General features: G+C 38.2%; 1 protein-coding gene across 1 annotated transcript in view; it reads right to left on the minus strand.

The window, feature by feature from the left end:
- LOC132137575 (collagen alpha-1(XXVII) chain B-like) overlaps positions 1-25,165 on the minus strand; it is a 153,801-nt gene that overhangs the window by 112,023 nt on the left and 16,613 nt on the right. The window contains exon 3 of the mRNA XM_059547606.1: positions 21,063-22,315. Coding sequence (XP_059403589.1) covers positions 21,063-22,315 — 1,253 coding nt within the window. The remainder of the gene's footprint in view (positions 1-21,062; positions 22,316-25,165) is intronic.

The raw sequence follows: 25,165 nt of genomic DNA on the forward strand, positions 1-25,165 counted from the left end.
TTTATATAATATAGTAATTATCATGCTAAATGTGAAAACATTTTAGTTATTTCACATTTGTATATATATATATATATATATATATATATATATATATATAAAACATATAATTTATATATAAAACATTATAGAATTTACTAAAACAATTAAAGGTTTAAAACACATTTTAGTTATTTCATATATGAGACATTCAGTTATTTCACATTTATATATAAAACATTCTATAATTTATATAATATAATTAATTACAGGTTTAAAAAACATTTTATTTATTTCATATATGTGACATTCAGTTATCTCACATTTATATATAAAACATTCTATAATTTATATAATATAATTATCATGCTAAAATTGAAAACATTTTAGTTATTTCACATTTATATATAAAACATTCTATAATTTATATAATATTTATATAATTTATATAATATAATTAATTATCATGCTAAAGTTGAAAAACATGCCGTTCTTTATATTCTATCTTTTATATAATATACATAATCTAAAAGCAATTTAACTAAGGTTGAAAAACATTGTGTTCTTTTAAAAAGGTTATAAATGAAACGTTCATAAAAAATATACTGAAAACGACTGTTTCAGATAAAACAAGATCCATTTTTTTAGGGGGGGGGGGGGGGGGGGGCAGAAGAAGCTGTTTTCACATCAGCTTTGATCCTGACCCTCTGTGTCCCACTGTCTACGTCTGCACGCTACAGTGCACACTCGTCCAAATTTACTACAAAATCACAATATCTTCAAAGCCATTGCTAATTAAAACTAACGTATCTCACGCAGGAGTACCGTGTTTTGACAGTTTTCTGACGGTTCACCTATGAATTACGGTTGGTGCGCGGCTAGCATCTCTTGTACCCCTCTCTCTCTCTCTCTCTCTCTCTCTCTCCCTCTCATACATTCATTCGTCTCCAAGTCTTATTTTCTTCTTTTAATGAATATAAACACATTATACATTCGCAAACAATATAAAACAAAACATTTACATTAGTTTTAGTCATCACTAAAAATATACATTTTACCAGGATCGGGGGAAATTTTTTTTAAATTGAACACAATGAAGAATATGGTCTATTGAGGAACCCAGATGTGTCATTGACACAATTCAGTTAAATTAATTTCACATTAATCGTTGAAAAACATTTTCTATATTATATTTAAAACCTTTTATATCCATCTTTATATCATATCTTTTTCAAAAAGCTGTTAAATTATTTATTTTAACCGTACACCTACAGTACCACCACACACTAAAATGCTGCATGCACGTACATTTTTAATTAAATTTAGTTTTTAAGTGATCTGAATTATGACTACCCTATACATTTAATCATAAACCACACGTACCTTGTTATATCACTATAATATCCATTCCACTATACAATTTTGTATTCTGATAAACCATATAAACAAGCGGACATACGCATGAACATATCAAGTTAAAAAGAGACTTATCTCTATTTTAAAAAATATGAAAAAATAAATAAATAAAATTATATATGACAACGTGTTACTAAACCAGAACACACGTTTTAAACAAGTATTCATCATGTTTATAAAACACATCGCAGTAACAGACATGTTACTAAACCAAACCCAATCATTTATCATACATTTTTAATCATGTATTCAACATATACTTATAACACCAATGTCTGGGGGAGGCCAAAATACCTCCAGTCACCCCAAAACCCACTCAGACTCCAGGGGTTAAAGAATATGGAAATAAATAATTATATAATGACATCAGGCTACTAAAGCAATTCATTAAACAACAAAAAAAAGTATTCAACATTTAAGTTAATCAAACTTATAAAACACACCATTCTCTTCTTTTAAAAAAAGAAGAAGAGCATTTTTCTTATTTTAAATATGATTTTATATATAGCATAGTATATAAAATAAACATTTCTGATGATACATATAAAAAAAATATCCCTTACATTTTTTTTTAGACCGGTAAGAGATGTCCAAACATGAATGAAATATCCCCAAAATAAAATAATATGACTTAAAAAAATAAAATAAAATGTTTAAAGTTAAAACAGGATCTCACAGATCCTAGTCCGGGTATTCTTCTGTATGTGAGACCTGAGGGGGTGCTTCACACACCCCTGCGCGGCGAGGGTGGAGTTCCAGACCGTATGATCTAAATCAATGGGTACATTATTTCAAAGCTAACATTAATGTAATGTTTGAATAATCCGTACCCTCACTACATCTGATGTAATTCATTACATCTGTTTAAATGTTTCTTAATTCAACAAAATGATGATATATATTACCTAAAATATTTATATTTTTATATAATATTATATAATAATTATATAATATTATATAAATATATATTTTTATATATATATATGATTATATATATGATATATATGATTATATATATATAATATATATATATATATATATATATATATATATATATATATATATATATATTAGATGCATTATGCATTAATCACTTTAGATTCTTTAAAGTTCTTATTTTTTGCACGATCTTCAAAGTTTTTAATACCATCTTTCTCTCTCCCTCTCCCTCTCTCTCTCACACGCACACACACACACACACACACACACACACACACACACACACACACACACACACACACACACACACACACACACACACACAGAACAGGAAAGACATTTGCAAGGCGTCTGTTTAACCGTTCCAAAATACCTCCATTTAAAAGCAAAATTAAAATATAAAAAGGTTTTACGTAGTGCTTTTCAGTTACTGTAAGATCGCTTTACACTAGTGTAATGAAAGTTAACTTTTCTTAAAGTTTATAGTTGTATTTTACTGTATCCGCATCCTTCTATCCTGTAGATTGTATGTGTACTGTAAAATAACAAATATACATTTTGCTTAAAGTCAGTAAAATAATTACACCTACAATTTGAAACGAGTTTAAACACATTGTGCGTCACTAAAGCAAGGCACACCGTCTATCGTCTTATTTTTTAAATAACCTGATGACCGGCATCATCTCTTCATATAATTTATGCACCCGAGTGCTTTTCTCACACGAGTAGAAAACTCTGTCTCTTTGGATGTGTTTGGCAGAAACATAATTTCTACATCAGAAACATTTTTTTAATGTACGACTGAACTTTTCTCATTCGACAGAAATGTTCTTACCTAGAGCAGAAAGTATACGCTTTGATTATTTTGTAGGCATCGTGTAATGTTAAATGGTTTACTAAAAAAATTAAAGCGCCGGCAGCTGTAATTTTCAAAATGAAAGAAATGTATGAGCTAAGGATGTGTCAACTATTATCATCATTTCCTTTTGAGCCCGGATAAACCGGTAATTAATTTTCTATGCGAGTGACACAATATACAGTTCTCATACTATAGGTGTAAATAGCCGTGCTAAACATTTATGACTATTGGTGTAAATAGCCGTGCTAAACATTTATGACTATTGGTGTAAATAGCCGTGCTAAAACATTTATGACTATTTTGCAGGCCAGCAGATCATGTCAAGGGTGTTTCACATCTAAGAATCACAATGTTTTGTAAATGACATTTTTCTTACACCTCAAGATTTAGCCGTATCAAGATTTTCGACGGCCGTAGATTTTAAGGCGATCTTTGTGCGCCGGCATCGTAATAGAAATAAATGAAAATTAAGAAATTAAGTTAGTTTTTCTCTTCGAGATATTTCTTTTAGTGCAACTTTGTGTCTGTCCAAAAAGTGTGATCGCATGAAGCATCGACGCAAAAATGAAGTCTAGCTGTTTTACACTTAAAACTATTACAATCTAAACAAATCAAACGGTACACTCGTTTAAGTTTGAGCGTGTTAAAGTTTCCACACTCTTGTTGAGATACATTTTTTATCCATAACCTTTCGTGTATTCGAGCGACCAAATCACTAAGAAAGACAGTATAGCGAGAAAACTAACGTTTACACCGCATATAGAATTCAGAATACAATTGTTAAAGTTTTTTTTTTGTTAAATGTTGATTTGTAAATGATATTTTTATTACTCCGTTAGATTTAGTCATTGTGTTCGGATAGCCTATGACACAATTCACATTTTGTTTTAAGACTCCTGTAAGTTCATGCTAACTCTCGCGTGGGAAAGAGAGCGGGGTGAGCGCATTCTATTCATTTAAGAAAAATTATTAAACATTTGCCCAAACTTTTTTTTATTATTTTGACAAAACACAACACGACGACATTAAAGAATGTTATCAGTTCCTACGGCCATATTCTTTGATTCAAATAAAGCAACATCTCTGGTGTACGTGTGTATGTGCTAAACATCTTTGCTTCTCCACTTCTCCAGATTTGTTAGATGGGCTACCGTTGTAATACAATCACTTTTGAGAACTACGATGTTCTCACTTTTGTAACGGTTATAGAAAAATACCGTACACACTTTTGCATTTCAAAATTCATTGATTTTAGCTGTAATGTGCACATAAGACAAAAATTGTCAATGTGTGACTCGTAAACATGTATAATTTTATTTATTTATTTTTACCAGAGATAGGCGACCGATCTGTTGACACGTTGTTTTGCAGTTTTCTCTGACTGTGGTCAAAGAGTTTTCTCTGACTGCGGTCAAACATACAGTCCCTGTTCATAGGAATTTTACAGCATAAAAATATCGCCCCTACATCTAGAGCTCTTGTTCATATAGCCGATGACCACGTTCACATTTTACTCGTCGTACTTGTTTCAGCATCTCCGCTTGACATTAAAGAGTAGGCCTATGCCCCTCGGTCGTAAGCAGTATCATCTGCCGTGTGCTGAGATTTTTCTGCTTTGTCCACTTTTGACGGATTTGCTAGGGGACTATGTCACCTTGTTGTAACGTGATTACGTTTAAGATCCATAAGATTGCGCTAAATGCCCTTGAATAGGTTATAGACATACTCTTTTATACAGGAAACGTGTATCAGAATAACAAATACCTAACAGTGAAATCCAGTATTCTAAACTATTGTGAAAGTTTTAATCCAGTATTCTAAACTATTGTGAAAGTTTTAATTCAACTCTGTAAATAGCTTCTTTTTTTTTTTTTTTTTTTTTTTTCTACTACTATATACATTATTGTTTGGTTGTCTTTGTACAGTATTTCAATAAATAAACCGGTGTTGATAAGTCGTTCATTTAAGTGAGAGGCGGGATGATTTTGACTGTTTTAGTCATTCATCGTGCTTAAGGTCTGATCCGGAAACCGCGCTACGACTGGAACTGCGCTTTGTCACATCTAAATAGCCCGTTGTTCTTTAAGAAAACACGAGGCGAGCAGTTTCTGACATCTATTAATTCACTTCATTTTTTCACAACCGCAAATGTTTTGTTTAGCATACATATTAGTTTTAGTCAGTTACATAGTCGTCACGCATAAAGTTTATAGTTATTTTAAATAATTATGATAGAGTTACAGGTTTAGGTTAGTGGGGTGCCTGTAAGCGGTGAAAACTTCAAGCATCGATGACGACGGTGTTACTCAAAAAGCCCATAGCGTTATCTTTTAACAAACTATTGTATTGCGCGTTACTAAGACAAAATCTGTAACAGTGTTCATTAATATGTTGAAATGAAAATAAACATACAAAACTATATAATGACCGTGAGTTCAATATAGCTTAACACCGCATAGACAAATGTTTGTTCTAACTCTTTCGCCCTAAAATTGCGAGATTTCTTGACTTTGCCGTGTTTAACGGACTCTAGATCTCATCGCGCCGTAGCGAACTGTAAACCACACACTTTCTCATCGCATTACGCTAAGAAAACAGCACATGGTTAAAGCTATTACACCATAAACTGTCTAAAGTTGTTAATGTACAAGCACAGTAAACTATTTCCACAAAAAATATCATCGCACAACTGTTTTTTTTTTTTGCGTATAATACATCGTTCAACAATACTTTTGCACACTCATTCGACTGTATTTATTACCGCCGTTCTCACGTTCCTGCTGTTCATAATGTATATATAATCCTTCATTGCTCTGTTCATAATGTACATACAATCCCTACATTGCATTCATATTTATATTCTGTATATACTCTGATCAATATTGTACGTATATAGCAACTCCACTGTATATTCTGTATATCATAGCTTTACTTACTCTGCACTTTTATGTATATAAAACACTATATTCTTGCACTTCTGGTTAGATGCTAACTGCATTTCATTAGCTCTGTACTTGTACTTTGCATAATGACAATAAAGTCGAATATAATCTAATCTAAACAAGTACAATCGTACGCTTCCAGGACTTTGCTCATTCTTTCTGTTTAAATTTGTTTAAACTGACTTTCACATTCTTATCTTATTTTCACCAACTAAGTGTAATTCCTAGGCCTCGCGGATTGTTTTCTAGTTTTGGCCGTCAACCTCTTTGTTCATACGCCGCGATATCTCTGTGAATCTGCTTGATTTCATAAAATATTTTATCTCTTACGTTATATCATTGTACTATCCTAGTTTATATCAGATACAAGTTTGTTTCTTCATATTTCTCGCGAGTCAAACCATAACCAGGCCCCCTTCACCCTCCTCCGCTTTTGTGTGCAACACCCCATTTCAATAACCAACCAAGCAACATTTGATACGTAGAAGCAAGACCGCTCATTTTTATTTTTTGTTCGAATGTACAGAAGATCCGCCACTACTTCCTTGTGACTACGGCTAGTCTTTATCCCCTGTGAGCGGCTGACCTCATAAACTCTGCAGTTATCGCAGGTTTTCTTATGATCTGCGAACATCTTGTCAATCAAACTGCAACATCTTGTCAATCAAAACATTATCTACGTGGACTGACAGAATCGGCTTCAACGATCAAAACGATCAAAAAAAAAACTGCGCAAGGCCCGGATCGTCATGGATTTTAAAAACACTCAGTTTACGTCTTGAAACTGAAATTGCACAAGGCCTGGATCGTCGTGGATTTTAAAAACACTCGGTTTACATCTTGGAATAAATTCTGAAAAGGATGTCTGCAATTACCAGCGCTGCTGCGGATGAGCGAGTGGAGTGCGGCTGTGCCGAAGGAAAGATGTGTCCTGTAAAAGCCAACATAGACTCTATGTTTAAACAATGTTACAGAGAGCAAATGATTGATCTGATGCGTAAAATCATAGGCGATGCGTCTGATCCGAATCATGATTGTACGACGGATTCCAAGCGGGTAACAAATCTCAAGAAAAAATGGACGTTGTAAGAAGCCTGAAAAATATTCCATGGCCTGATTTGACGAGCTTGTATACGACCAGCAAGGCGCCAATTTGTGTAACGAACAGAAAAATTCTGTATGTGACGGCCGAATGTAGCGACGAGATGTACATTAACGAGACTCTCTGTCTGTGTACGTGCATAACGGATTTGTGCGTGATGTTAGTCGCTAAACATTATGGGTTTGCGATACGTGAAATTATTGAAACCGTCGTCAATTTCATAATAGAACAAAACTTGAGGGCCTGCCGAGATTTTCTTTTCTGGCTAGATAACTTGTAATGTCATCCCTATTGTTTGTAATAACAATTTGATCACTTTCTTCATTAATTCATTGTATGCATGTAAATTCAACACTGTTTTGTTGAAATAAAAGTTTGAATCCCTTCACTGGATATTCTTTCACCGAGTTCATTTTTTGGATTTTAATGATTTAGCATACGTTCGAAGAGACTTACGAATGAGTATACAGTCTTGGATACTCTAACGGGGTAGAATGGACGGGAGTAGATGTAAGAGAAATATGAAGAAACAAACTTGTATCTGATATAAACTAGGATAGTATAATGATATAACGTAAGAGATAAAATATTTTATGAAATCAAGCAGATTCACAGAGATATCGCGGCGTATGAACAAAGAGGTTGACGGCCAAAACTAGAAAACAATCCGCGAGGCCTAGGAATTACACTTAGTTGGTGAAAATAAGATAAGAATGTGAAAGTCAGTTTAAACAAATTTAAACAGAAAGAATGAGCAAAGTCCTGGAAGCGTACGATTGTACTTGTTTAGATTAGATTAGATTTGACTTTATTGTCATTATGCAAAGTACAAGTACAGAGCTAATGAAATGCAGTTAGCATCTAACCAGAAGTGCAAGAATATAGTGTTTTATATACATAAAAGTGCAGAGTAAGTAAAGCTATGATATACAGAATATACAGTGGAGTTGCTATATACGTACAATATTGATCAGAGTATATACAGAATATAAATATGAATGCAATGTAGGGATTGTATCTACATTATGAACAGAGCAATGAAGGATTATATATACATTATGAACAGCAGGAACGTGAGAACGGCAGTAATAAATACAGTCGAATGAGTGTGCAAAAGTATTGTTGAACGATGTACTATACGCAAAAAAAAAAAGAAAAGAAAAAAAAACCGTAGTGTGATGCTATTTTTTGTAGAAATAGTTTACTGTGCTTGTACATTAACAACTTTAGACAGTTTATGGTGTAATAGCTTTAACCATGTGCTGTTTTCTTAGCGTAATGCGATGAGAAAGTGTGTGGTTTACAGTTCGCTACGGCGCGATGAGATCTAGAGTCCGTTAAACACGGCAAAGTCAAGAAATCTTGCAATTTTAGGGCGAAAGAGTTAGAACAAACATTTGTCTATGCGGTGTTAAGCTATATTGAACTCATGGTCATTATAAAGTTTTGTATGTTTATTTTCATTTCAACATATTAATGAACACTGTTACAGATTTTGTCTTAGTAACGCGCAATACAATAGTTTGTTAAAAGATAATGCTATGGGCTGTTTGAGTAACACCGTCGTCTACGATGCTTGAAGTTTTCACCGCTTACAGGCACCCCACTAACCTAAACCTGTAACTCTATCATAATTATTTAAAATAACTATAAACTTCATGCGTGACGACTATGTAACTGACTAAAACTAATATGTATGCTAAACAAAACATTTGCGGTTGTGAAAAAATGAAGTGACTTAATAGATGTCAGAAACTGCTCGCCTCGTGTTTTCTTAAAGAACAACGGGCTATTTAGATGTGACAAAGCGCAGTTCCAGTCGTAGCGCGGTTTCCGGATCAGACCTTAAGCACGATGAATGACTAAAACAGTCAAAATCATCCCGCCTCTCACTTAAATGAACGACTTATCAACACCGGTTTATTTATTGAAATACTGTACAAAGACAACCAAACAATAATGTATATAGTAGTAGAAAAAAAAAAAAAAAAAAAAAAGAAGCTATTTACAGAGTTGAATTAAAACTTTCACAATAGTTTAGAATACTGGATTAAAACTTTCACAATAGTTTAGAATACTGGATTTCACTGTTAGGTATTTGTTATTCTGATACACGTTTCCTGTATAAAAGAGTATGTCTATAACCTATTCAAGGGCATTTAGCGCAATCTTATGGATCTTAAACGTAATCACGTTACAACAAGGTGACATAGTCCCCTAGCAAATCCGTCAAAAGTGGACAAAGCAGAAAAATCTCAGCACACGGCAGATGATACTGCTTACGACCGAGGGGCATAGGCCTACTCTTTAATGTCAAGCGGAGATGCTGAAACAAGTACGACGAGTAAAATGTGAACGTGGTCATCGGCTATATGAACAAGAGCTCTAGATGTAGGGGCGATTTTTTTATGCTGTAAAATTTCTATGAACAGGGACTGTATGTTTGACCGTAGTCAGAGAAGACTCTTTGACCACAGTCAGAGAAAACTGCAAAACAACGTGTCAACAGATCGGTCGCCTATCTCTGGTAAAAATAAATAAATAAAATTATACATGTTTACGAGTCACACATTGACAATTTTTGTCTTATGTGCTCATTACAGCTAAAATCACTGAATTGTGAAATGCAAAAGTGTGTACGGCATTTTTCTATAACCGTTACAAAAGTGAGAACATCGTAGTTCTCAAATGTGATTGTATTACAACGGTAGCCCATCTAACAAATCTGGAGAAGTGGAGAAGCAAAGATGTTTAGCACATACACACGTACACCAGAGATGTTGCTTTATTTGAATCAAAGAAGATGGCCCTAGGAACTGATAACATTCTTTAATGTCGTCGTAATTAAAAAAAAATTATTAAAAAAAGTTTGGGCAAATGTTTAATAATTTTTCTTAAATGAATAGAATGCGCTCACCCCGCTCTCTTTCCCACGCGAGAGTTAGCATGAACTTACAGGAGTCTTAAAACAAAATGTGTATTGTGTCATAGGCTATCCGAACACAATGACTAAATCTAACGGAGTAATAAAAATATCATTTACAAATCAACATTTAACAAAAAAAAAAAACTTTAACAATTGTATTCTGAATTCTATATGCGTTGTAAACGTTAGTTTTCTCGCTATACTGTCTTTCTTAGTGATTTGGTCGCTCGAATACACGAAAGGTTATGGATAAAAAATGTATCTCAACAAGAGTGTGGAAACTTTAACACGCTTAAACTTAAACGAGTGTACCGTTTGATTTTTTTAGGTTGTAATAGTTTTAAGTGTAAAACAGCTAGACTTCATTTTTGCGTCGATGCTTCATGCGATCACACTTTTTGGACAGACACAAAGTTGCACTAAAATAAATATCTCGAAGAGAAAAACAAACTTAATTTCTTAATTTTCATTTATTTCTATTACGATGACGGCGCACAAAGATCGCCTAAAAACGTACGGCCGTCGAAAATCTTGATACGGCTAAATCTTGAGGTGTAAGAAAAATGTCATTTACAAAACATTGTGATTCTTAGATGTGAAACACCCTTGACATGATCTGCTGGCCTGCAAAATAGTCATAAATGTTTTAGCACGGCTATTTACACCAATAGTCATAAATGTTTAGCACCGCTATTTACACCAATAGTCATAAATGTTTAGCACGGCTATTTACACCTATAGTATGAGAACTGTATATTGTGTCACTCGCATAGAAAATTAATTACCGGTTTATCCGGGCTCAAAAGGAAATGATGATAATAGTTGACACATCCTTAGCTCATACATTTCTTTCATTTTGAAAATTACAGCTGCCGGCGCTTTAATTTTTTTAGTAAACCATTTAACATTACACGATGCCTACAAAATAATCAAAGTGTATACTTTCTGCTCTAGGTAAGAACATTTCTGTCGAATGAGAAAAGTTCAGTCGTACATTAAAAAAATGTTTCTGATGTAGAAATTATGTTTCTGCCAAACACATCCAAAGAGACAGAGTTTTCTACTCGTGTGAGAAAAGCACTCGGGTGCATAAATTATATGAAGAGATGATGCCGGTCATCAGGTTATTTAAAAAATAAGACGATAGACGGTGTGCCTTGCTTTAGTGACGCACAATGTGTTTAAACTCGTTTCAAATTGTAGGTGTAATTATTTTACTGACTTTAAGCAAAATGTATATTTGTTATTTTACAGTACACATACAATCTACAGGATAGAAGGATGCGGATACAGTAAAATACAACTATAAACTTTAAGAAAAGTTAACTTTCATTACACTAGTGTAAAGCGATCTTACAGTAACTGAAAAGCACTACGTAAAAAGCCCCAAAGGTCATTTTTATATTTTAATTTTGCTTTTAAATGGAGGTATTTTGGAACGGTTAAACAGACGCCTTGCAAATGTCTTTCCTGTTCTGTGTGTGTGTGTGTGTGTGTGTGTGTGTGTGTGTGTGCGTGCGTGTGAGAGAGAGAGGGAGAGGGAGAGAGAAAGATGGTATTAAAAACTTTGAAGATCGTGCAAAAAATAAGAACTTTAAAGAATCTAAAGTGATTAATGCATAACGCATCTAATATATATATATATATATATATATATATAATATATATATAATCATATATATGATATGATATAAATAATTATTATATAATATTATATAACAATATAAATATTTTAGATAATATATATCATCATTTTGTTGAATTAAGAAACATTTAAACAGATGTAATGAATTACATCAGATGTAGTGAGGGTACGGATTATTCAAACATTACATTAATGTTAGCTTTGAAATAATGTACCCATTGACTTAGATCATACGGTCTCACATACAGAAGAATACCCGGACTAGGACCTGTGAGATCCTGTTTTAACTTTAAACATTTTATTTTATTTTTTTAAGTCGTATTATTTTATTTTGGGGATATTTCATTCATGTTTGGACATCTCTTACCGGTCTAAAAAAAATGTAAGGGATATTTTTTTTTATATGTATAATCAGAAATGTTATTTTATATACTATGCTATATATAAAATCAGATTTAAAATAAGAAAAATGCTCTTCTTCTTTTTTTAAAAGAAGAGAATGGTGTGTTTTATAAGTTTGATTAACTTAAATGTTGAATACTTTTTTTAGTTGTTTAATGAATTGCTTTAGTAGCCTGATGTCATTATATAATTATTTATTTCCATATTCTTTAACCCCTGGAGTCTGAGTGGGTTTTGGGGTGACTGGAGGTATTTTGGCCTCCCCCAGACATTGGTGTTATAAGTATATGTTGAATACATGATTAAAAATGTATGATAAATGATTTGGTTTGGTTTAGTAACATGTCTGTTACTGCGATGTGTTTTATAAACATGATGAATACTTGTTTAAAACGTGTGTTCTGGTTTAGTAACACGTTGTCATATATAATTTTATTTATTTATTTTTTCATATTTTTTAAAATAGAGATAAGTCTCTCTTTTTAACTTGATATGTTCATGCGTATGTCCGCTTGTTTATATGGTTTATCAGAATACAAAATTGTATAGTGGAATGGATATTATAGTGATATAACAAGGTACGTGTGGTTTATGATTAAATGTATAGGGTAGTCATAATTCAGATCGCTTAAAAACTAAATTTAATTAAAAATGTACGTGCATGCAGCATTTTAGTGTGTGGTGGTACTGTAGGTGTACGGTTAAAATAAATAATTAAACAGCTTTTTGAAAAAGATATGATATAAAGATGGATATAAAAGGTTTTAAATATAATATAGAAAATGTTTTTCAACGATTAATGTGAAATGAATTTAACTGAATTGTGTCAATGACACATCCGGGTTCCTCAATAGACCATATTCTTCATTGTGTTCAATTATATATTTTTTCCCCGATCCTGGTAAAATGTATATTTTTAGTGATGACTAAAACTAATGAAAATGTTTTGTTTTATATTGTTTGCGAATGTATAATGTGTTTATATTCATTAAAAGAAAAAAATAAGACTTGGAGACGAATGAATGTATGAGAGGGAGAGAGAGAGAGAGAGAGAGAGAGAGAGGGGTACAAGAGATGCTAGCCGCGCACCAACCGTAATTCATAGGTGAACCGTCAGAAAACTGTCAAAACACGGTACTCCTGCGTGAGATACGTTCGTTTTAATTAGCAATGGCTTTGAAGATATTGTGATTTTGTAGTAAATTTGGACGAGTGTGCACTGTAGCGTGCAGACGTAGACAGTGGGACACAGAGGGTCAGGATCAAAGCTGATGTGAAAACAGCTTCTTCTGCCCCCCCCCCTAAAAAAATGGATCTTGTTTTATCTGAAACAGTCGTTTTCAGTATATTTTTTATGAACGTTTCATTTATAACCTTTTTAAAAGAACACAATGTTTTTCAACCTTAGTTAAATTGCTTTTAGATTATGTATATTATATAAAAGATAGAATATAAAGAACGGCATGTTTTTCAACTATAACTAAAATGTTTTCAACTTTAGCATGATAATTATATTATATAAATTATAGAATGTTTTATATATAAATGTGAGATAACTGAATGTCACATATATGAAATAAATAAAATGTTTTTTAAACCTTTAATTAATTATATTATATAAATTATAGAATGTTTTATATATAAATGTGTAATAACTGAATGTCTCATATATGAAATAACTAAAATGTGTTTTAAACCTTTAATTGTTTTAGTAAATTCTATAATGTTTTTATATATATATATATATAAATGTGAAATAACTAAAATGTTTTCAAATTTAGCATGATAATTACTATATTATATAAATGATATAATGTTTTTATATATGAATGTGAAATAACTGAAATGTTTTTCAACCTTAGCATGATAATAAATTATATTATATAAATTATATAAATATTATATAAATTATAGGAAGTTTTATATATAAACGTAGAACACACCGATCCCATTTATACACTGCTCAGGAATGTAATGGGAGGGGGGAGAAGCCATATAATCACACACACACACACACACACACACACACGCATAACCGTATAACTGGGATAAACTTCAAACAAGCTAACTGACACAAAGTTCAAACAGCGTAGGGGAGGGTTTCCTAAAACCATGATTTAGAACTAACTAGGTCAATAGGGTAAAACTTTCTGTCAAAACCACATGATCGATGCGTGGGAAGTGTTTCCTTTACCGTTTAAACTAGCCGTCAAAAACATAATTTAGAACTAACTAGGTCAATAGGGTAAAACTTTCTGTCAAAACCACATGATCGATGCGTGGGAAAGGGTCATAGGTTAACCCATGAACTCATTCCGGAAGTTCAACCCATCCATCATAAGGTCACCGGAAGTTCAACCTGTCAAAAGGTCAAAGGTTAAATCATCATGACAGAAGCAGTATCATAATAACTACTATTCTTTAACAAATATAATTTAAAAATACATAATTTAAAAGATATTTAACAGTTTTTTACTTGTTTTAGATGAATACATCTAATCACATTTAGCAAGGTTTATGTTTAAAACAAGAAACAAATATGACAATAAAGGGTAAAGAACAATAAATAATTCAAAAAATATATTCTCTGAAACAATTTTGTTTCTCCAGTGAATTTATCTTGCTTGAAGGAGTTTAGATATGTTCAGTGGAAAACGTCTCTAGGTTACGTATGTAACCCTAGTTCCTCGAGGGAACGAGGCGTTGCGTCGAAAGCGCTTTGGGGAACGCGTCCAGCGTACGCGACTCTGAATATCGTGTGTAATCAGTCCAATGGAAGGGCGTGACGTCACCGACGTGGTGACGTAAGCGACCAGGAAGCTATAAAAGCACGTGCCACGCAGCTGGCGTCAGCTTCGAGTACCAGCAAGCGCCGGCAGGGGTGCCGGGGGTATGGCTCCGAGACGCAGCTTCTCGTTCCCTCGAGGAACTAGGTTTAAATAGGTAACCTAGAGACATTGCTCTTCAGGAACTCGAGCTGCGTCGAAAGCGCTTTGGGGAACGGGTCCTAACGCCGCCAGACTACCAAACCCCTGCCTGGTGTGTATCCGAAGAGCACAGCTCAGGACAGGAGGACAGAAGCGCCTGGAGTGACTGGCATATCTAGGCCATAGAACCTAACAAATGTAGAGGGCGTGGACCACCCCGCAGCGTTGCAGATGTCCAGCATGGATACACCTGCTAAGAAGGCCTTAGAGGCCGCCATACCCCGAGTAGAGTGAGCCTTGGCTCTCGACAGTGGGGGACGACCAGAGGACTTGTAGGTAACGTTGATAGCCTCGACTATCCAACGACTAATAGTCTGCTTAGAAGCAGGAGAACCCCTCTTGGGGGGACCGTAGCACACAAGCAATTGGTCAGTTTTTCTCCACAGGGCAGCTCTGTGGACGTATGCGTCCAGTGCTCGAACTGGACACATACAATTTAGCTTCGCCTGGTCGGGCTCCCAAAAGGGAGGAGGACAGAAGGCCTGCAGCACTACAGGTCGTGGTGTAACAGAGGGAATCTTGGGAACATATCCCGCTCGAGGGTATATGAACGCTTTAGTCATGCCTGGTGCAAACTCAAGATAAGAAGGGGCCAAGGAGAGGGCCTGAAGATCTCCTACTCTCCGCAGAGAGGTAATAGCCAACAGAAAAGAGGTTTTAAGTGTGAGATGTCTGTCTGAGATATCTTGAATAGGTTCAAACGGGGGTTTGCACATTGCCTCTAACACCACAACCAAGTCCCACGGGGGAATACGGGACCGTACTGGAGGTCTCAGCCTCAGTGCACCGCGGAGGAAACGTGTAACGTGTAGGGGGTGTCTTCCCAAAGACTGACCGTCGAGAAGGGCATGGTAGGCCGCAATGGCCGCCACGTAGACCTTCAGAGTAGAGTGGGTCAACCCTGCAGAGAGCCTAGCCTGTAGAAACTCCAGAACTGTACCAACTGGGCAGTTTTCTGGGTCTAGCTGGCGGTCTCTGCACCATGAAGTGAAGAGCTTCCACTTCAGGGCGTACAGTTTCCTCGTAGAGGGCGCTCTGGATTGGAGAAGGGTCTCAACAACCTCAGTTGAGAGACCGGCTGCTAACAGTTGTGCCCCCTCAGGGGCCACACCCACAGCTTCCATAGCTCCGGGCGACGGTGAACTATCGTGCCCTGCGCCTGTGAGAGTAAGTCTGTCCTGATCGGTATCTCCCACGGAGAGCCGTCGAGGAGCGAGACTAGATCTGAGAACCATATTCGGCCCGGCCAGAACGGGGCTACTAATAGCAGACGGGCCCCGTCCCGGCGTACTCTCGCCAGAACTCCCGGGAGCAGAGCAATTGGGGGAAAAGAGTACAGACGAAGCCTCGGCCAGGTCTGTACCATAGCGTCCAGTCCCAGAGGAGCTGGATGAACTAGAGAGAACCAGAGGGGACATTGTGACGTCTCCTGAGTCGCAAAGAGGTCTACTTGAGCCCTGCCAAAGACTCTCCATATCTGATCTACCACCCGTGGGTGAAGTCTCCATTCCCCGGGCCTCGGCCCCTGGCTCGACAGTATGTCTGCTCCCATATTTAACTTCCCAGGAATATATACTGCTCTTAATGAGAGGAGTTTGCTCTGGGACCACACCAGGATCTGGTGCGCCAGCTTGTACAAAGGGCGCGAACGCAGACCTCCCTGGTGGTTGATGTAAGAGACCACTGATGTGTTGTCGGTGCGCACCAACACATGGTGACCTCTCAGGTCTGGGAGGAAGTGCTTCAGTGCACGATAAACTGCTAGCATTTCTAGACAATTGATATGCCATGTTAGATGGCGATCGCTCCACAGACCACGGGCAGGGTGGCCACTCATGACCGCACCCCAGCTGGTGAGGGACGCGTCCGTCGCTAGTGTCACACGGCGACAAGGAGCTCCCAGCACCGGGTCCTGATTCAAGAACCAAGGTTTCTTCCACATGTCTAAGGCACGGAGGCAGCGCCGCGTGACCTTGATAGTGCGAAGCGGATTGCCCCTCGGGGAAAATCCCTTGGTCTTGAGCCACCACTGTAGGGGTCTCATGTACAGCAGGCCAAGAGCTATCATGTTGGACGCAGCTGCCATCAGACCCAACAATCTCCGAAATTGTTTGACAGTGAGTGACTGGCCTTTCTCTGACTCTCTTGACTGAGATGAGGATCGACTCAATACGAGCAGGGGACAATCGTCGAATCGGTCGAATCCCATACTACGCCTAGATAGGTGGTTCTCTGAACCGGAGAAAGTACACTCTTCTTGGCGTTCAGTCTCAAACCCAGCTCCCCCATATGTGCGAGAACGACATCTCGATGTCGAACCGCAATCAGCTAAGATCAACCAATCGACGATATAATTGAGAATGCGGATGCCCTGCATGCGCAGGGGGGCCAGAGCCGCATCTACACACTTTGTGAACGTGCGGGGTGAGAGTGCGAGGCCAAAGGGAAGTACTCGATATTGGTACGCCCCCGAAAGCGAACCTCAGAAACTTCCTGTGTTGTGGAAGGATGGAGATATGAAAATATCCGTTTTTGAGATCTATCGTGACAAACCAGTCCTCGGACCTGATCTGAGCTACAACATGCTTAATTGTGAGCATTCTGAACTTCAGTCTCATAACTGAACGATTTAAGACCCTCAAGTCTATAATCGGACGCAGCCCCCCATCCTTCTTTGGAACTATGAAATACCGGCTGTAAAATCCGGACTCCCTGTCCTGAGGAGGGACCACCTCGATGGCCCCTTTCTCTAATAGGGTTTTCACTTCCCGTTCCATAACCAGACCCTGCCTGGGGCCCACTATCGTGTGAACGACCCCGTTGAATATAGGCGGCACGGAGCCGAACTGAATGCGGTAGCCTTTTTCTACTATATGCAGGACCCAACGAGATACATTTGGCAGTAGTTTCCACGCTGCTAAATAATCTACTAAGGGAATCAGTCTCTCGAGACTGACCTCTGGTGTAAGAGACCCTCGCAGGGGCGGCGAGCGTCCCAGCCCCGCTACGCGCACGGACGGAGGATACTGAGAGCGATGCTCGCCTGGGGCCGCTGCGCCCTGGAGCACTGGCAGGGTTGGCAGAACGACCCCCAGAGGGCACTGAGGTGGGACGGGCACCGTGGACTGCGGTGTGTGCCGTTCTACCCCAGCGGAGGCTGCCCTCTGAAACCCCGGGCCCTTGGCGTCAGGGTTTCTTGGCCGAGGACTTCTTAGCTTCAATAACTGCCCTTAGATCTAATTTGGGCTTAGAAGACCTCGGCCTAGAGCGTCGCTGAGACTCTCGTTCCCGACGCGGAGGAGCACGAGATAGCTGCCATGGACCGCCCAATCGCTCGAGCGGTCTCCTTGGTGGCGCGGAGGGAGAGATCAGCGGTCCTTCTTAACTCAGAGATATCATGGGACTTGATCTCCTTTCCCTCGTCTAGCTACTTAAGCAGGTCGGCTTGGTACGCCTGTAACACCGCCATGGTGTGCAGACACGCACCAGCCTGACCTACAGCCGCATACCCTTTGCCCACCAAAGCCGAAGTTGTTCTTAGTGGCTTTGAGGGCAATGCCGGGGCCTTTAGAGACAATGCCGCGCCAGGGGACAGATAGCTCGCGAGCGTCTGTTCCACCCGGGGCATCGCTCTATAACCGTGCTCTCCCATCCCCACTACATTTCCGTAATAATCAGACGAGGGGATGTAGAGGCGGGCCGAGAATGGACGTTTCCACGACCTGGCGATCTCTTCATGCAGGTCGGGAAAGAATGGAAGGCCCTGGCTGGGAGGTGGCTGACTCGTGCGCAGGAAGCGTTCATCCAGCTTGCTTCTCTGCGGTTCAGTTGACTTTTCGGCGGGCCAATCGATGCTTAATTTGGCCACCGCGCGAGTAACCACCTCTAAGAGCTCCTCATACTGTAGCGAGTGGGGTGGCGAATCCCTATCGAGCGACTCCACATCGACCTCCTCGGAGGAAGAGAGGCGGAGCGTCGATCCCTCACCCTTAGTGGAAGGAACCGCTGTGCGTGCTTCCGACTCTAGGGATTGGGTGCCGTTCTGCCTCGGCAGAAGCGGGACCAGCACCGCGGGGAACGCTGGCGAAGGCCCCCTCCTCGAAGAGGGCCCTCCGGGAACGAAGCAGCCGCACCGACATTCGCTCGCAGTGCGGGCAGTTGGCCCCCTCGAGAGCCGACTCAGCGTGCTTCGAACCCAGGCAAACCACGCACAGGTTGTGTGTATCCCCACCCGTTATATATCTCGGGCAGGGAGGAACACACAGCCTATAACGCGATTTGGAATCGCCATCAGAGTGCTTAACTTTCGCCTTGCTTTTTGGCATGTCTAGGAGCTCTTTTAACTGGACAGACAAAAGTAAATAAGACTCACAAGACGGACAAATGACATTCACACACAGAGCGCTTGCTGAAATACGCAAAGCTGACGCCAGCTGCGTGGCACGTGCTTTTATAGCTTCCTGGTCGCTTACGTCACCACGTCGGTGACGTCACGCCCTTCCATTGGACTGATTACACACGATATTCAGAGTCGCGTACTCTGGACGCGTTCCCCAAAGAGCTTTCGACGCAGCTCGAGTTACTGAAGAGGAACAAGACAAACTGCTGACTAAGACTTTTTTTTTTGCAGTTTTGTTTTTCTTAATTTATTATTATTATTATTATTTATTTTATTTAATTTTTTGCAGCCTCTGGCTTGTGACCTCATTATTTAACTACAAGGAAAGAAGGTGTAGGCATTACATAGACAAAAACCCACCGGCCTATAATGCCCATCCATAGGATTTTATAAACTAGGCTTAAGACCAAGACCACCAAAATCTCAAAGGCAACAATGATGACTCCCTTTTCCAGCCTTCAACCTTTACTTTTCATCCAGACAAGGTTGTTAGTAAACTAGTAAAAGATGTAGTTGCGTAGTGTGTGGTGTATTATGTATTGAAACACTTAAGAGGTAATGGAAACCAAATGACAAATAATTCATATTAATACATTGCTACAATCAGCACTTATATAACACATGAAGGCAGATGACAAGGCCAAGGCGCACAGAACACATGGTCAATGTCATGAAATTCACATTTTACCATTCTTCAAAATAAGCAAAGCAGCGCACTTGCCATCTGGCTGCCATAAGACACTGTTTTAGAAGAAAGAAAATGGTCTTCATACCATGAAGCACTAGTGGTCTGTTGCAAATTGAAGACCTTGTTGTTATGGTTTTGTAACCTGACTTAGTTTGTATATTTAAAAAAAGTAAATTCACACTGTCTTTCAGGAAAAATTCTGCTAGAATAAAACTTTACTGTAAAATAAATAACTTTACTAGCTAATAGATGGATTGGCTTTTTTTGATAAGTTGCACTACATGGCAATTTACAGCTTGAACTAACTGCCTTGTCATGAAAAGTTCAAATCATCTGGGCCCATATTCATTAAAATTCTTAGTGCAAAGTGTTGTTCCTAGTGACAGAATTCTAAGAAAATTCTTAGAAATGTGGGTGTTCTTTTAAAATTAAAGAAAATATCCTAGTAAAGAAGAAAGTAAAGAAGAAAGGATCTTAACCCTTAGAAGAACTCTCAAGGTCCAAAATTGTGAGGAGTACAGACAAGGACTTTTACGTCATCTGCTGGAGGGCACTCTCGTGAACGCATGTTCGACAGTTAACGGAAGTTAGACATTTAGGTTTAAGTTGTAAATAAGTGCATTTTTACAAATCTCCAGCTACTAGACCTGTCTCAGTCTGTTTCAGCGCATACAAATGACTAAAAGGGCAAAGAATATGTTAGCAATCTATATTTTTAGAATATATTTCAGTTTACGCAACAAATTTAACTTAATATTAGTATTAAAGAACATCCTACCGGTGGTCCTGGTTCTCCTTTCTGTACTGGTGACCAAGCCAAGAGGGAGAATTGGGTTGGTTCAAGGTAGAAGGTTTGGAAACCATCCGAAGCTGCAGGGGTGAGAGGCTCAGAAGAGCTGGGTTTGGAGATCTCCTTTAGTGAATGTCTCCGTGATGCTAATGTTGTCATCTCTGACACCCTCGATGTGCTAAAAGCTTTAGGCTTTGTTGTGGCAGGGGTCTGGTTATCCAGTTTATTCTTCTGTTGGCCTGTTGGTCCGGCAGTGACAGCCTTCTCATTCTCTTTTAATATCTGTGGCTTTACAGATGCCTTCATGATGTTCTTCCTGGGGCTGGTTTGTTGAGTTGGCTTTGGAGATATTTGTGAAGTCCAACTCCCAAAGGAGGCCATGGCAGTTTGTGCTGTGGCCTGCAGGGGGAGCTGTAGTGTGGGCTGGGCTATTGTTGGTGGCACCGTGCTTTGTACAGACTGAGATGTAATTAGAACAGAGGTTTTCAGGCCTTGTGAGGTTTCATGATTAACATGTACTTTGTCTTGTGTTAATGAAAGATGTCTGTCTTTAACCTCTGTTACCACATTTGGGGTCTGAAGGGTGACAGATATATTGGGATCCAGGGATAATAGCGGTAAAAGTGGAGGGAGGTTTGGTCGATAAGTGTCAGCTTCCCTGCACTGTTTTTTAATGTACTTACAATAATTGTGAGCTGCCTTAGCAGAGGGATGAATATCAAACTGACAGATGGCTCCTTCAAACTGCACCAAGTTCTGGCTCATTTTTCCCAAAAGAAAGGAGCCCTCTGGATCCAGCGTTTCCTCATTTTTAAAATGCAAATTTGCATGTACACTTGTCTTCCCACAAAAAGTATATAATGTAACCCTTTGGGCCTGGATTTCCAAAGCCAGGTTGTGCCACTGGCCATTGTGAACATCATAATCAAAATTTACAGTGTTCTTCTGGCCCAAGTAAACTAAAATTTGCCCCGGGTTGAACTGCATCCCTAGCTGCAGTCGTTTCCTCTTTGTCACAATGGTGAAGAGGAAAGCATTGTTTACGCGATGCGAACATACACTGAGGATTAGACAGAATGCCGAACCCAGTGATGCAGGGACGACGGAGCTCACTGGAAAGTCAATTCGTGCCCTCTGGGTTAGGATGACTCCCGATTTGAATGGGATGACACCTTGAAGTGTAAAGCGTGTCTCAGATGGTCTTTTCCCAATCAACCCCAGTCTCTGCAGCACGTCCACATCTACAAAAAGGAAAACCACAGATAATTGCACAGTAGTGACTACACATACATGTTCTGGATTTAAGATCTAGGAGCAAAATGGATCTCATCATAGCAGCCAACTGAAGGCTTGCAGCTGCTGCTCACACACTGAGACACTGAGCTCATTACAGGAACAGATCATTAACAAAATGTAGAACATATGTGGCAAAGGTAATGTTTCATCTGGGGTAAGGCTTCAGTTTTTCATTTAATGCTCTGCTGATGTTGTTACACTTAGAAAAATAACACTGTGTGGGCTACAGATTAATCACCTACTACAAATTCTAGAGGTCTGCAATAAATTAAATCAAGCGAAATTTGAGCGTTTACCAAACCACAAGTATATTACACTGTACTGACTGAAGTGTTTTTTTATGTGGTTTATTATGTGGTTTAAACCGGCCAAAATATATTCTTCTTAATCTGTATTTGTTTTATCTGGTTTCCCAATAAAAATATCTAAACATTCTTAAAACAGAATAAACTTACTTTATAAGCAAATCTGTGTTTGATAATAAGGCATTTTTCTTTTTATAGTTATTTTTGATTAAAACAATGGGGTTAAGAAAATAACCCTATCTTATAACAGTTTTACAGTTTTATTTGGAAATCAAGATAATAATTTTTTTTTCTCTTTATTCCCACTGGTAATGACCAATATCAATAATACCCCATGTGATCCCTTTTATAACAAATAAATGTTACAAAATACAATGCATAAGGTAGCAGAAGGAACAGTCAATGTGATCTGTCTTAGGGCTGTCACTTCTGAACAGACAGTATTGAGTTTAGGATCAAAACAAATGAGAGTATGCATCACAAAACCAAATCTAACCCACACACGTATCAACTAAACAAAATCCAGCTCAAAGTTTGCAGTTATAAAATATATAAATGTATTGGCTGCTTCATTACTGAGCATGTTAGAAAGAGGTGACAGATCATCTCCTGACAAACAGCAGGAGAACAACTGCTCTGGATTTAAAATAAATAACGATCTGAATAATTTCACAAAACTCTAACAATAACTCCAGTGATGCACTTCAACTAAATACTGATGAACATCCACTGGTTCTGCTCACAAATCACAGTAAGGAGTGCTGTCTGAAAGAGTCATGAACAGCATGAAATATACTTCTTTAAAGCAGGGTTCAACGATTAGCATGACCTGCTGACCAGGGCCAGTGTGAGCTAGTTTAGGACCAGTTGAAGCAATTGATACTTGCCCTACCAGTTCACATCTACAATTAGATCTTACATTTGTTTTTATGCTTTGAAAACTTATCTTTGACACCAGGCTAAAGGTTTTCTAGCTGGCTAAACTCCAGTCATAAGTGTTTAAAAACAATTTGGTCTCCTTGCAGTTGGGTTTTACAAAAACACAAGGCCCAAACCTATCACTTAACCATAAAGTCCAACCCTTTACCAAACCCTTAACCCAATCATAATTGCAATTTTGGCTACATTCTTATATCATGGGAGTCATGGGAGTGTGTTGGTTGAAAATGATAAGAGGAATGTTTGGGACTGTGTGGATCCTTTTGGTGACATCAGTCAGTCAGTCAGCCGCAAAGACTACAGCCGACTGCCAACTATCATGTACGTTATGTGCCAGCATGAGAGGAAATAACTTTTTGTACCAGCAGGTGGCAGTAGTCTACATTCATCTGCTGTGACGTCACAATTGTGTTGCACTGTGGAGCTGCTCGAAGTGTACATATGAAGTGGAATTTCTCCCTCTGTCCAAATCAAGGGGTCGAGGGACTGTCCAAATAAATTTCCCTCATCCAAACACTTCAAAATGGCAACAGGGATTTCCCTGAGGGGAAGTGCTTAGGGAAGTTTTCAAGTGTGTGTCTAGAAGCAAAGTGGAACACACCCTAGGACTTAGAATATACAAACACAGCAGCACTTGCTTACCATTTTGACTGTGAATGAACAGCGCTTTCTTCCACCCTCAATACCCATGGCTGAAGTGCCCTTGAGCAAGGCACTGAACCCCCAGTTGCTCCCCGGGTGCTGGATATATAGCTGCCCACTGCTCTGGGGGTGTGTTCACTTCTCACTGCTGTGTGTGTGCACTTGAATGGGTTAAATGCAGAGCACCAATTCTAAGTATGGGTTACCATACTTGGCAAATGTCATGATTTTTACTTTTCAAGAAGGGAAAGCACTTGCACGCTGTTTTGCATGCTGAGCACACATCTGTAGCACGAGCACAGAGAACCACGTCCCCTGTGCGGGTTCCGGCCTGTGTCCATTCTTGAATCATTCAGAAAAGGTAGTTCTGAGCCAGAACTGACTTCTTTCACATCTTCCAACCAATATGCACAAAATTACTTCAGTATATCCATGTAAACACAGCCATTTTTTGTCTTAAGTGAACATAAACAGATGAGAAAGAAGACACAGGTGTAACAGTATTTTTCGATCTTCTTGCGTTCGGTGTTAAAGAGACAGCAACCTAATAAACACGTGCTGTCTGTCATTCATGTTAATCAAATAACAAAATAAATAATTTTCTAATCTTGACTGAATAGCTTTCGTAACTTTAATTAATCTATATTATATTTATAGAAGGAAACTATGCAGTGTTTTGAAACTTTTTCAATTTATTCAACTTTCAGTTGTATTTATTTATGCTCAAATTTATTCAGTTGTATTTATTTATGGTAATACTATTATTGATTTGGTTGTTCATATTTTACTGACTGTTTACTGTACTTAAAAGAGTAGTTCACTTCCAGAATGAAAATTCTGTCATCTGTTGAACACAAAAGAACATATTTTGCAAAATATTTTTGAAGATATCTTCTTTTGTACTCAGCT

The sequence above is a fragment of the Carassius carassius genome, chromosome 4 (assembly GCF_963082965.1).
Source record: "Carassius carassius chromosome 4, fCarCar2.1, whole genome shotgun sequence".
Classification (NCBI taxonomy): domain Eukaryota; kingdom Metazoa; phylum Chordata; class Actinopteri; order Cypriniformes; family Cyprinidae; genus Carassius; species Carassius carassius.